Here is an 11,252-nt window from a genome sequence, read left to right on the forward strand (position 1 = left end):
CTATTCATGTATACACATTCAATCTCATCTATAGTGACATTTTTTTGTATTACACAAGTCTGAAACAGTCCTTTGCAGTCACCGAGCTGAATACACAGATACACACTTGGTCGGGCGAGCAACATCGGAGCTCAAAATCCTTCCGCTCGTGCTCCACAGTCCACTCACATGCTCTGATCAACACTAAGGCCTTCCACAGTGTAATGTCATGGTTCTACATAAAGAGCACGGTAGGTGCAATTACAGAGAAAATAATAATGTAAAAATTTTAGTGCTCAAAATAATGCACATGTATAAAGATCAAGTGCTACGGATAATTAAGAGATTCTATTGGGAAATAAAAAGAGAAGAGCATTTCCAGAAGCATGTTGGCAGCAGTGATGGTATTATTGTCCTCCAGAGAAAGTGTGCCACTTTTCTAATTATATTCAAGTGCGTATGAGTCATTTCCTCATTGGGTTCCTTTTCTCAGTGGGCAGTGCAGTGTCGTTCATTTTTTGTTTGTACAAAAGAGACAACATTTTTAAAACACACACAAGCTCTGCCTGTAATTGTTACAAAATGTTTTTACTTTGTCTCTAACATTGAAAAATGGCACGAAAACTTCAGTCCACAAGAATCATTCAGTTTCCTACCTCCACTGTCATATTCAATTAAAGTGTCTCGTAAACCTTTTATGTTTACCAGAACGTCAGACTGTCATTCCGTCTGTAACCACATATTTTGTCATTCTGTCACATGGGTTTTTGGACTCAATGCCATTGCACAATAATGCAATTTCAGTGATGCCCATCGATTTGCCAGCAGGGCATGCTTTACATTCCGCAAATGTGTATGTGAACACTTTTATACAATCTCCCCATGGTAGCATAACATCTGGCATTTCCTGTTTGTGCCATCCTTCTTTCTTTCTTCCTTGCACACATTCCATTGCTTGAATGGCCATGGCCAGGCAATGAAACCGCCGTCCTCGTCAAGATTCCATAAAATACAAACAAAGGAAGGAGAAGACAAAGCCCAAATGGCTGAGCAACAACATTAAATACAACAGTACCGCTGACATGTTCACTCAAACCTTTCTCACACTGTCTTCCCTACAAAGTCCGCTGTGTTCACACTGTTTCTAGCCCAGTTCAGTCTCTCTCAATGTACAGTAAATATGTACATCAGCAATGGCACTCTCTTTTAAAAAACGAGTGTAAAGTGGATACAAAATTTTGGATACACTTTTAGAGCTCTCGCATTGACTGTTGCTGACTTTTCTAGAGAGACTCAACGCAAATTTCAAATAGGTATCAGTAATACTTTATTGGAACTTTACACGAACAAAATGACACCAATTTTTGGAAAAGTAATTATCCAGACAATAGGTTACATCGGGAGCCTCAGTTTCTTACCCTCACAAGTCCATTTCTGTTTTCTTCGACCGACCTATTAAACTCTTTATCAACAAAGAAAGGAGGATGGAGTTTGTCTGTAAGTGAACAGCTTTGGTAAGTCAACTGCGTTTGTTTTTACATCTGCAGTAGCTTTAATATGCTTGTTTATATATTATTTGTACAACTTGTTTTTACAAATAATAATATACGTACCGTTCTGCACTGTCGTGTACGAGCAGCGGGCGCTGCCGTGAGCCGCCCCAAAGCACTCACAGGCAAAGCACAGCACAGTCTCGGCGTATTCTTCTGCACTCTGCAGTAAGTGTATTTATAGGTGTTGAGCTTCATTTTTACATGAAACAAATAATAACCATAGCTGTGTTTCAGCTGCAGGACAGCAGTGAAGGCCCAGGTATAAAATCCATGGCCCGCCAGCGGGAATACCTTCAAATGGGCTGGTCGTGTGTTTCCCAAATGGAAAGCCCACTGTGGACCGAAGAGCAAAATCCAGTTTTGGTTTCCTGGCACTATGTCACCAAAAAGCAAAAGGAACGTTGTCCTGTAATATTTCCACTTCTGTTTAACTCACAACCGCTGAGAATTATATAAACACTGGCGCGGTATTAATTCTAACACTATGCAAGTTGAATTAACCCTAGACTAACGAGCCACTGAGGTGCAGCTGGGGAGACAGGCAGGGTGTCGAGGCTGATGAGGTCTCAGGGAACGGGTGTAACAGATTGTGCATCTAGTGGACAATTCTGAAACACATAAAGAAGCTGTCAATTTTAACACAAAAATTTGTTCCAGGGCTAGAACTGAAATAGCCTTATGTCTGTAATAACATGTAACAATTTGGCCTCTCCTTGTTTTTACCCCTTTCCACATAAAGGGGAAAGAAGTTCTACTGCTCTTTCATTAAATATTTATTACCCTTAAGTAACTGACTTCCGTTTAGTGAGTGTTTGCATAGACAGCCCAATTATCTTTCCCCCCAGGCACACTGCACTCCTAATTGCCATGCATGGCTTGTTCATATCCTCATATCTAAATAAACATCCATCCCACTTTCAGCAGGGACCAATCCAAATATTTACATCATGGTGACATTGTTTAGATGAAAGGTCTCTGCCTAAGATACATGCCACTTGCCTCGTGGGCTTTCACACGCAAAAACACCCACATCTGACTCTTCTCTAGTGTCTCTTGTGAAGATATTTCATCTCCACTTACAAATTAAATTGTGAACTACGCAGACATGCTGTGGTATTAAAGTGATATGTGGGTTATGTGCAGAACTATTTACTGTGCAAGGGAAGTGGCGTTGTTGGAACTGTTGCTTTAAATGTACTGAGGAGGCAGACAGGGCTACCCAATGCTACTGCTAGCTAGGGCATTCAGGACTGCTGCATTTTAGTAGTCATTAACTACTCCCAAAAAAGTAGTTAATCGCGGGAGATATCATTTTTGATCAATGATTAATTTTCATCAAAAAGGTCTCAAATACAACAAGTATAGGGTTAATTAATGTAGGCAGGACCCACCTGGGGGTAAGTGAAAGTCCTAGATTGGCTCTGAGAGGCGGTCTGAATTGCAATCTAAATTGGGCTTATCTCCCAGCAGGCTTGTCTGAGCTAGAGGCTGTTTGACTGCAGACCACAGATGTACACTACAATGTCTACAATGCAATGCTCAGTAGTAGCCACGAGTGGGTTTGAAAGTCGACTATTCTGTGAAACACCTACTGCTCATGAAGCGGCTGTAAACATCCTAGCTTTAAGTCAGCACTTCATCATCGTCGACTTAAGTAATGAATGGGATGATTGGGACCAGGTGCTCCCAGTCCAGCCCCATTTACCAATTACATGTACCTGCCTTTTTGGCACAACCAAACAAAGGGCCATCACAATTTCAGGAATGTATTATTGAGTAAAATCAGAGCTTTGACTCTGTCCATGACTTCACCCATGGTTTGTGGAATGCGGTTTTGAAGCCTCAAGTTCGGCATTTTGTCTGTCACCATGTTTTTGGCCGTCGCCATCTTTTTTTTTTTTTTTTTTTTTTGCAACCAGAAGTGACAAGAGAGGGAGGAGAAAATAAGACAATTTCAGGTGACCAAAATGTTACAATTAACGTAAATTATGGTCCTATTGAGAGTCAAATATAACATAAAGCGGAGTATGCTTTAGGACGTGGATACCTCGTGATTGACAGGCCACTACCTCTACCTCACTACCAGAGCCGTACAAGTCGTCACTACATCACTCCTCCGCATTCCAAATATATTCACTCACGTTCATTGGTTGCAAGAAAATGGCATCCACTTCTTATATGCAGACTATGGTTCTCCGTCAATACTGGACCAATTTAAGAAATGTAGGTCCCCATTAGTCACTTAACCACAAAAACGTTGGAAAATAGGGTCCAGCTTGAAATACCTAAGTTACCCTTTATCTGAAGTGACCTGCCGTGTGCACCATTGTCTTTAAATAAATCAATTCGGCTTAGATTTGACCAACATGTTCATTGACAAGCATAGTTACCACGATCGTGCATTCACAAACACAAAGATGTGTTCCTACTATAGCCTTACACACACACACACACACACACTAACATAAATGCTCTGTCTCAATTTGGATACTTCCATTAGTTCACTTCCATGTAGTACACTGTGCACACTATGTATACTTACATAGTGGTGTCTCAAATCACACACGGCCGTTATGCTCTTACAGAAAGCTCGGTAGATCAGTGATAGTCAGCCACGAAGATCCCGCCGTATGGGAAGTATTCAATTCAGACTGATGAATTAACCCAATAATGGCCTCTAGCAGACTACAGTATAGAGGTACTTAGTGAAAAAAAATACATTAACATATATTTATATAAAGTTCTTCTCTAGATGAACCAGTCAGTTTTGCAGTTCTAACTTATTCTGCTGCACAAACAACATGACCTTGTAAAACCGAAGCAGAGACTCCTGAACAGCAGGAGACCACTCAGGAGGAGTTCAGTCACACCGGCCAAGGTAAGTGCACACACCCCAGCACCAACCTACACGCACAGCATGTAAAGAATATGTGTACCTGAAATAAATGAGCCTACTGTTAAACTGCAGCGAGTAAACTTCACTACCAGTTTGCAGCCTTGAAGAAAAGAGAGAAAGGTGTCCCCCCCCCCCCCCCCCCAATACACTCCTCCTCTGTCTCAGTAAATAGTTTACACACATGCACATGTCAATGAGTTTTTTTTAAATCGGTGCCTAAGGAAGATCAATAAATCAAGAATTTTCTAGAAATAAACTTTGAAAGATGAGGTCACCGCTCCAGAATTAAGAAAAATTACACAAAAATGTTTTAATCAGAAATGATCTCACTGCACTTTCCTGCTGCTGCTTCTCATTAAAAGCATAGAACTAGCGAAACGCTGGCTCGCTTTTATTTTGAAGCAGCCACAGGAAATGAATGTGATGTATGTGTCGTATATGATGTATGAAAATGATCGTATTTGTAGGATAATATTACCCTCTAGAATAGATCAGGGGTCTTCAACGTTTTTCAGGCCAAGGACCCTCAAACTGATAGAGAGATGGAGCAGGGACCCCCGACTATATAAAATTGTGTTTTATATTAAACTGGGCCTAGTGCCATGTGAAAAAGTAGTTTAAATATGTGTTTTGTAAAATTACACATTTACCAATATTTGTTCTTGTGGTAATGACTTGAGTATGTTAATTCCCTGAAAATTCAATAATTTTGAACTTCTACATTTCCCACCTGGCAACATTGCTGCACGTGCACTCATTGCTTGTGACCGGAGTCTTCCACAAGCTGCTAGCTTCACTGCTATGAGTGTGAATAAAAGCCATACTTGCTGTTTATGTTCGTAATGGTAAATTTGGGGGAGTGGCTTTGGAGGGAGGCCTGAAGGGATGGGTTTTGAGTCATGCCGACTTGGCAACTTAGATTTCGCAACTTTTGAAGCTACTTTCAACAGAAAAGAGTTGGCAACACTGAACATTTGTCTTTTCAAGAAGTTCAGATAGTTTTCAGATGTTCTGCATTAACTATCTCTGCCATTCACAGCACCGTCTCACTCCCAGCACCACAGTTAAATAAGCCTGCAGGCTAACTAACAGGGGAATTGAAATCCTAACCCCGGTGGTGCACGCTCCTCCTGTTAATCTACATGGGATCAGCCCCCCCCCCCCCACACTTCTTCTCCCCACTTCTTCTCTGACCTCCTCATCTTTGCATTGCATTTCACTTCAGTTCTCTCTCTCACACACACACATACACACCCTCTCTCCCCTCAGTGTCACACACTGTTGTCAAAACAAGCAGAGTGTTTGGGGACCATCCACAGCAGCAGGACGTCTACTGAACCAGTCTGTACTGCATCATCCATATACATATGCACGGTGCACTTTTAAAACGTAATGGGAGCAATTTGATGGTTCCCCCCGTGTCGGTGTGCGTCACACGACGTCCCCAGACGTCCCAACTTATTTATTGTTCTGCTTTTTTACATCAAGTGGGAAATATTACACAGTCTTATATGATTCCTATAGGGTAAGACTTCTTGTGTGGGAAAAACGTTTCTCCATTAACACGGAGTAGTTGCCGGAGCCTGGCTCACGAATGCCAATAGCCTCAATGAAAGCAACGGAAGATAACAACTGTTGGCCATGGCAATGCTTCAGTTAGTTACTGTCTTACAGGAGTGATTAATAGAAGAGGCAAAAACAAGAATAAACAAAAGACAAGACATGGAAAGACAAACGGAACAAATATCAGTGTGGTGAGGAGACAGTAGACACACAGAAGGAGAGGAGACAGTAGACACACAGAAGACAGATGATGGTGATTGTACTGATTACACAGAAGGTGAAGACAGACGCACCAGCTGATATCCCGTTTCCTTTTCCCTTTTGTCTCATGCTGAGTAATGCTGCGCCAGAGTGACAGAGCATCCACAAAACAGTTCACCCAATCATTTCCAATTCTCTCAAAACCCAAATCGCATCAGTCGGGGCTTCTGAGGCAGTGCTAAGTATGTGGACGGTAAACAAAGACGGGCAGATTGGCCTAATCATTTACGGGAACTACGACCTGCAGAACAAAGCCATTTATCTCGGGCGAGCGGCGGGGAAAGTCTTGAGAAATGTTTTTTTTGTTGTTGTTGTTAGAGGGGGCCACTGTGCTCAGAATGTGAAAGAATGGGTGTCACTCTCTCCGCGTTTATCACTCAGGCTCTTTACGTTTAAGGCACAATGACGAAGAAACGATGTATAGGCTCACACAGTAACAATCCCTCTCGATCAATACTCATGACGCACTTGAAACTGAGGTGTCTGTATCTGCAGGGACCCTGCCCTTATTATAAACCATAATAGACTGGTCACGGGTGACAGCTCCCGTCCGCATTCCACAGATCGGTGTGTCTTTGCTTAGGGTGTGGGCATCAGCTGGTTCAGGTGTGGTAGAGCAGAGAAGAGTGGAGAATGGGCAGGTAGGAGGTCTGGAGCTGGGAACCCAGGGCCTTGGCTTTTATCATTATTGCAAGCTCAACAAGCGTAATAATGCTTTCACCTTGTGAGTCACCAGCTGTTTATAATGTTCTGTCACGGCAATAGCTTTGCATATGTGCAAGATGTCATCGTGAAGATTTACGGGTGTGTAGTTGAGATCAAAATGAAGGCCTAGGTCGAAGGTGGGTGGGGTCCCAGCAAGGAAGCTGGAAGTAGAGAGGTAGGAAGTGAGAAAGGGGCCCCTTCACTTTACGCCCCTGGCCTGGTTAACAATTAAATGTTCAGATGAAGGCAGTGATATGTTTAAATAGTAAAATAATTATTTTGCCATAGCAAGTACTGTCTTTAAGCTTTTTTTTCCCCCATTACATTCGAGTCAAAGAGATGAAAGCATCAAATGTTCCACAAAAAAAAAGGCTGCTTCCAAAGGAATTTCCAAAAATTGCTCAAAGACTCTTCTGACCATGTGGAGGAAAGACATGTTCAGTCTGCTACAAAATAAAAGCCTTTCTAACCCGTTTCTCAGGTTGCAACTGTTTTATTTCCTAATCCAGGCAGCCAGAAATGAAATGCTCTTGTTTTTATGATACTAATAATAATGACTTTATTTTTACTTTTCTTAACATAGTTGCAAAGTGCTTTAACAAAGCAGATGCAGTAATGCAATGATACATTAAAAAGTGAACCCAGATAAATGCAATCAAATACATTTTATTAAATGATAATGCCCACGACAAAATCATTCACATCAGTGATGAAACATTTGAAAGAGGTGAAATTTAGCTTGACAGAAGATTGGAAAGTAACGTCAGTATAAACCAACATAAGATTAATAAGAATTTAAATTTTGGCTCATATTGTACAAATTGAGTGAGGAGGTATTTAATTTCTGGTCACCATCTTTGTTTGGATTAAGAAACATGTTAAAAATATATATATTTGTTGTCAAAAGAAAAGATTATTTTCATTTGAACATTCTGGAAATCACGTTAGAACAGTGGCACGTGCTGTCAAGAAGCCTTCTAGGATTTTCAATGAATGCCTGTTATTATTATTTTATTTTTCAGAATGTCGTCATCATCACGAGAGTCACAAACTGTCTTGTGTCACAAGGTGACTGTATTCAAATAGTCCAAAACCCAAATATATCAAGTTTACCATCATGCAAGAAGAAAAAAAAAAAAGCAACACATCCTCACATTTGAGAAGCTGACCTTTGGAATTTCTGCTTGAAAAAAAAATGTCATCGATGATCCATATTACAGATTCATTTTCTGTCAATCAATGAATTGCATGAAACGCCAATCATTTCAGCCCTACCCGCATAGCCACGAGGACACCCATCCACTGGAGAACACATCACACCTGCAGCATCCTGCGAGCTGCTCGAATTTAGCTCAGCATTTTAGTTTTAGACTCTTTTTCCTTTCAATTATTAAGAACTGATCATCTGGTAGTTTGCAATTTCCATTTCTCCATTTAGCTGAAAGAAGCATCATGTTATTGATGTTGGTGAGAATGCCAGTTTCCTGACAGAAATAAACCTGCAGTGAGGTGACAAACATGTGGCTAAATGATCTTAATATGTTGTATTAAAACCTAAATATCTTAATAACATTGACCTCCTTTCAGTGAAGGCTATGATGTATTTTAGTGTAGTTTGCAGTAAAAATCACCAGATATCGGTGCGCAAAAAAACGGGATTTTGGAGACACATTCGGGCGTAAAACTGTAGTTTGTCAAGCGTTATGGCAGACATGTAAACTATGTAACGTCCCAAATCCAACACTAAAACCAGCAACAAGACACCCACCTGTAGCACGGTCTTAATAGTGACAGGAGAGACGATGGTGGTGCATATCTTCTCGCCTTTACGCATCACCTGGCCCATGACGAAGAGCATCGGCGCAGCGAGCGCGAAGGACGCGAGCCACATGGCGCTGATGAGCTTCTTGGTGCGGCTGCGGGACATGATGCTCTTGGCTTTGAACGGGTGGCAGATGGCCATGTAGCGCTCCACGCTCAGGCTGGTGATGTTGAGCGCCGTGGCGTAGGAGCAGCTGTCCCGGAGGAAGTAGTAGCCCCTGCACACGCCGTCGCCGAACACCCACGGGTGGTGGAACCAGATGAAGTTGTAGAGCTCGATGGGCATGGAGAGCACGAGGATCAGCAGGTCGGAGACGGCGAGGCTGGCCAGGTGGTAATGCACGGTGCTCTGGAGGTTCTGCAGCGTCTTTTTGGTCAGCAGGGTGTACAGGGTGACAGAGTTCCCCAGAGAGCCCACGGCGAACAGAGCAGCGTAGATGACGGTGACTATCACCCTGGAGTAAACATCCGTGTTGACCTCCAAGTCTTCCCCATCTGTCTTAGTGGTGTTTTCAAATGGAAACAGCGAGTTGTTCCCAAAGAGTCTCTGCGCCAGCGCGCCCAAATCGCGTCCGGAGAGTGTGAGATTTAAATCCATTTCAGCTCTATATGTGGAAATATTGAAACTGAAAGTATGTTTGTTTAAACTGAGCGGCCATCTGTTTGACTTTCACTTCAAGCCGGAGTAACACAGGTTCAGTCTCTGAGAGTCGGAGGAGAAGAGCTCTTTATATGAGGCACGACACGGAGGAGCGCTCGCTATTGGATCTGCTTCGATGACGCACATCCATTCAGTTAGTGGTGCCGTTAATATTTTCTCCGTTCATGTTTCACCTTTGAGAACAGAAATAACGTGCAAAGACCAACAACTCGATAAAAATCAGCATTTAATCTGAAGTATACTTTCTGACAGACTTTTTTGTGTGAGTGTACCTTTGACACCCAGAACTCTCTTTGTGTCTGTGTGTGTGCGTCGGGGTTTCTCCACTTTCTCCTCTCTCACTCGGGCACAAATAAATAATGTTAGGCAACAGCTAGAGAGTTACAACTGTTCGGTGTCATTGTGTTCGAGGCTGAAGTTAAGATCGTGTCTTCTTCAGCGCTAATGAACCAGTCTGTGTGAAGAAATATCATCATTGGACAGGGAAGAGAGGAAATGGTACTCCGATGGTTGCTTCGCAGCTGCCACTGCTGGGATCAATGTAGCAAAGCAGGTCCTCCGCTGACACACACACGCACACACACACACACACACACACACACACACACACACACACACACACACACACACACACACACACACACACACACACTATCTTGTACTTATTTCTTTGTGAGGACACCAGACACAATGCATTCCCTTGCCCCTTACCGTGGGTATGTAACTTCTTGTCACCATCTTTGTTTGGATTAGGAAACAGTTGCTGAGAAACACGTTAAAAAATATGTTCATTTTTAAAAAGACAGATTTTTTTATTTGAACATTCTGGAAATCACTTTAAAACAGTGGCACGTGCTGTCAAGAGACCTTCTGGGTTTTTCAATGAATGCCTGTTATTTAAATATTTTTTTCAGAATGCCATCATCTCGAGAGCCACACACTTGGTTGTGTCACAAGGTGACTGTATTCAAATAGACCAAAACCCAAATATATCCAGTTTACTATCATGCAAGAAGTAGAGACAAAAAAACACATTCTCACATTTCAGAAGCTGACCTTTGGAATTTCTGCTTGAAACATTTTTTTCTTCAATGATTGATCGATGATCCAAATATTTACAGGTTCATTTTCTATCAATCGACCAATCGCATGAATCGCCAATCATTTCAACTCAAGGTTCACAGCCAACGGGATACCCATCCACTGGAGAACACATCACATCTGTAGCACCCTAGGAGCGGCTTCAAGTTTGCTCATCTTTTTAGTGCCGCTCAATGAGTCTTTTTCCTTTCAATTATTAAGAACTGATCATCTAGTTTCCAATTTCCATGACTTTATGTTGCGACCGACTCTTTCTCGGCATAAAATGAACCTGCCACTGCTGGGATCAATGTAGCAAAGCAGGTCCTCCGCTGACACACACACCCTTGTACTTATGTCTTTGTGAGGACACTAGACACAATGCATTCCCTGGCACCTTACCCTAACCTCAACCATCATAACTAAATGCCTGACCCTAAACTAAACTTGCTTTTAACCTGAACTCTCAACATGTCCTATGAAGGTCAGTCCCAAAGTGAGGACCAGCCAAAACATGTCCTCACTCTGAAGGTCTAAAACTACGGTCCTCACAAAGTTAGCTGTGCAAGTACAAAAACACACACACACAACGAAAGTTAATGTTCTTCAAAATTTCAACTCTTTTAGTGGGCACGTCTCCGTTGTGGAGCTCATTATTAATCATGTGCGTTGCATGCCGCACACACCTACTGTAACGTATTAAAGCATGGGTGTGTTTTTGTGCTGTAGTATA

The 11,252-nt window shown here is 42.2% G+C and overlaps 1 protein-coding gene across 1 annotated transcript in view; it reads right to left on the minus strand.

Moving 5' to 3' along the window:
• ntsr1 (neurotensin receptor 1 (high affinity)) overlaps positions 1-9,376 on the minus strand; it is a 32,770-nt gene extending 23,394 nt beyond the window's left edge. The window contains exon 1 of the mRNA XM_076095535.1: positions 8,726-9,376. Within this exon, the coding sequence (XP_075951650.1) occupies positions 8,726-9,376 (651 nt within the window). The remainder of the gene's footprint in view (positions 1-8,725) is intronic.
• Between the last annotated feature and the right edge of the window lie 1,876 nt (positions 9,377-11,252).

This window comes from Anarhichas minor, unplaced genomic scaffold, assembly GCF_050575085.1.
Source record: "Anarhichas minor isolate MPS153535 unplaced genomic scaffold, ASM5057508v1 ptg000020l, whole genome shotgun sequence".
NCBI lineage: Eukaryota > Metazoa > Chordata > Actinopteri > Perciformes > Anarhichadidae > Anarhichas > Anarhichas minor.